Source organism: Chrysochloris asiatica, unplaced genomic scaffold, assembly GCF_000296735.1.
Source record: "Chrysochloris asiatica unplaced genomic scaffold, ChrAsi1.0 scaffold00009, whole genome shotgun sequence".
Classification (NCBI taxonomy): domain Eukaryota; kingdom Metazoa; phylum Chordata; class Mammalia; order Afrosoricida; family Chrysochloridae; genus Chrysochloris; species Chrysochloris asiatica.
The window spans coordinates 21,952,339-21,954,844 of NW_006408527.1; the positions used below are offsets into that span (position 1 = coordinate 21,952,339).

General features: G+C 35.0%; 1 protein-coding gene across 1 annotated transcript in view; it reads right to left on the minus strand.

Moving 5' to 3' along the window:
* Window positions 1-2,506, minus strand: part of TIMM17A (translocase of inner mitochondrial membrane 17 homolog A (yeast)) — a 21,275-nt gene continuing 18,769 nt past the window's right edge. The window contains exon 6 of the mRNA XM_006834138.1: window positions 1-237. Within this exon, the coding sequence (XP_006834201.1) occupies window positions 152-237 (86 nt within the window). The 3' untranslated portion in view covers window positions 1-151. The remainder of the gene's footprint in view (window positions 238-2,506) is intronic.

A 2,506-nucleotide genomic window follows, 5' to 3' on the forward strand; every position in this document is an offset into this window, starting at 1 on the left:
TTCCTTTAAATAGCAAAAAGTGCTAAATGTCTTCTGATAGCCTATGTGGCCACAGTTGCCCCATCTATGGTTTTAAAAACAGAATGGAATGTGTTCTTCCAAAATCATTCTTGAACTATAGCTCATTCTGTTAAATCTTGGGGCACCAGTTCTATTGATATTGTCGATAATCTCCAAAAGGTGAGGATGGTAACTGTGTTGAAGGCAACTGGGAGGGATCTTCAGCAAACTGAGGACCTGCAATTAAGAAATAAAAGTATTTCTTTAAATCATCTGAATATGCTCATTACTGCTTGTTTTGATAAAGGACCCAAGAAATCCTGATCAAAAAAAAAGGAAGGCATTAACAGAATTTCAAATTCTTATGCAAACCAGATTAAAACTAGAGGAATCCCTGAATCTCATGCCTGAAAACTGCCTTAAAACCTGAACTGAAACAAAGCCATTGTTAAAATTAACAATACAGCCCAATTATGCTTGTCTCTCTGAGCATAGTACTCTTACTTTAAGGGGCAGAGAGCCTAACAATGTGGATAAAATAAAATGGTAGAGATAATGTTACTGAACACTGCTCACATAGAAACTGTGATGTATGTTTGGTAGGTCTACTGCCACCAAAAATAAGTGTTTTTTAAAAATCTTCTGGATATAATTTTTGAAAGTCTCTGTGGAGAGTAAAACAACCAATTCAGTAAAAATAATGTGCTAAATTAGAGCCTTAATCGGAGCTTCTTTCTAGACCCGCGTAACTCCCATGAGAGTATTGGAGAACCTTCACATTTTGTATACCAGATGATAGACTGGCTTCCCTTATGTTTCAACATGAACAGCTCTCAAATGCTATGCCAGGAAAGTCAGATGGATTAATTATACCAAGAAGTAATGTTCTTCAAGTTTTTAAAGCAATTGCTGTAGCAAGCTGCCACATATCAAAATTGGAAGAATTCTCTCCCACCTCCTGACATGTATTTTTTCAGTAGCTGTTTAAATTTATTTTTACAAAGCCTAAGTATCTCAGTCATATGTTAAGAGAAGTCAATAATTCAATTTACACAACCAATTAAATAGAGAATGAACTCTGAAGTGAACAAACACACACCCCTACTCCAGCTCTCTGTAGAACAATGTGTCAATCTTTAGTTTTCAAAGGATGAACTAGACACTGTGGTTCTTATAAAAAGGGCTTTTGTAGGAATAATCAGTCTTTTATTCTTCAAGGAAACTGAAAATATCTGGAAGAGTAAAGGAAGCAGTGGTAAAATTCCCTGAAGCATTCCATGTGTTTCACTCCATTGCTATATTTGTATTATACTATAAAATGGAATCCTAGCATGACTCTGTAGGATAAGCATTGGACTGCTAACCACAAGGGGGCATGGTTCAAATTCACCAGTCCCTCTTGGAAATCCTATCACAGAATCACTATGAGTCAGAGCAGACTCCACATAAGAACACATTAACAGAAAAAAAAAAAAAGAACACATTAACAACAATAATAAAAGCAGTACCCATTCATTACAGAAAACTTGAGCAGATACTGGATAAAATGATAAACAAAGATGATCACTGTTACTATTTAAATACATTTCTAGCTAATTTTCCCCCACTGTTTTAAAAACGTTTCCATGTAAATTAATTGGAAAAATATGGTTCACTTTTCAAAGATTTCCCTCCTACACAGCTTTTCAGAACTACATCTCCTTTCTAAAATAAAATGCACTTGTTAGGCTCCTTCTAAATGTTAAGTTCTAATCAGTCAAAGGGAGAAAAAAATGTCTAAACAAGGTAGCCAAGGCTAACTTATACATGACAATGTAAATATTTTGTCATATCAATTTCTGAATACATAGAACTCTTTAGATGTTTTTATTTGAAATCTTTCAAATAAAAAAACTTTTAAAAAGAGCATAAAAACAAACTAAAAAGCAAAATTAGAAAGTGACCATCATAAATGTCTCAACTCAGAAGTAATGACTGAAAAGCAAAAGCATGAGGTGAAAGCAACGTCGTCTAGGTCATCCTACTGGCATGTGTGTGAAAATGGTGCTAAGACAATACTGAATTGCTCTCTAGGTGCCTCAGGGAAATCAAATCAAATAGAGAAGTATGATCCATTCTTAACTCTATGCAAAGTCCTTTCCAAGCTTCAAAAATAATTTTCAACATGTCTCACTATTCTGCATATTTCCTTCCTCAAATACCAGGTCAATTTTTCACAACTATAATCCTCACAAAATCTGTCTGTTTCCTTTCAATGAAAAGTCCAGGTATATACTCATTTAGACAACTGAAATTGTGGTGGTGGTGGTAATGATAAAGAATATACACAGCAAAACACACACCAACTCAACCATTTCCACACGCACAAATCAGTGATATTAGTTACATCCTTTGAGTTGTGCATCCATTCTCACCCTCCTTTATCTGAGTTGCTTCGATCCCACTACAGCTCTTATTTATTGTGTTGAGTTGCTGTTTGTTGTCACTTGGATCCTATGTGGTGCTA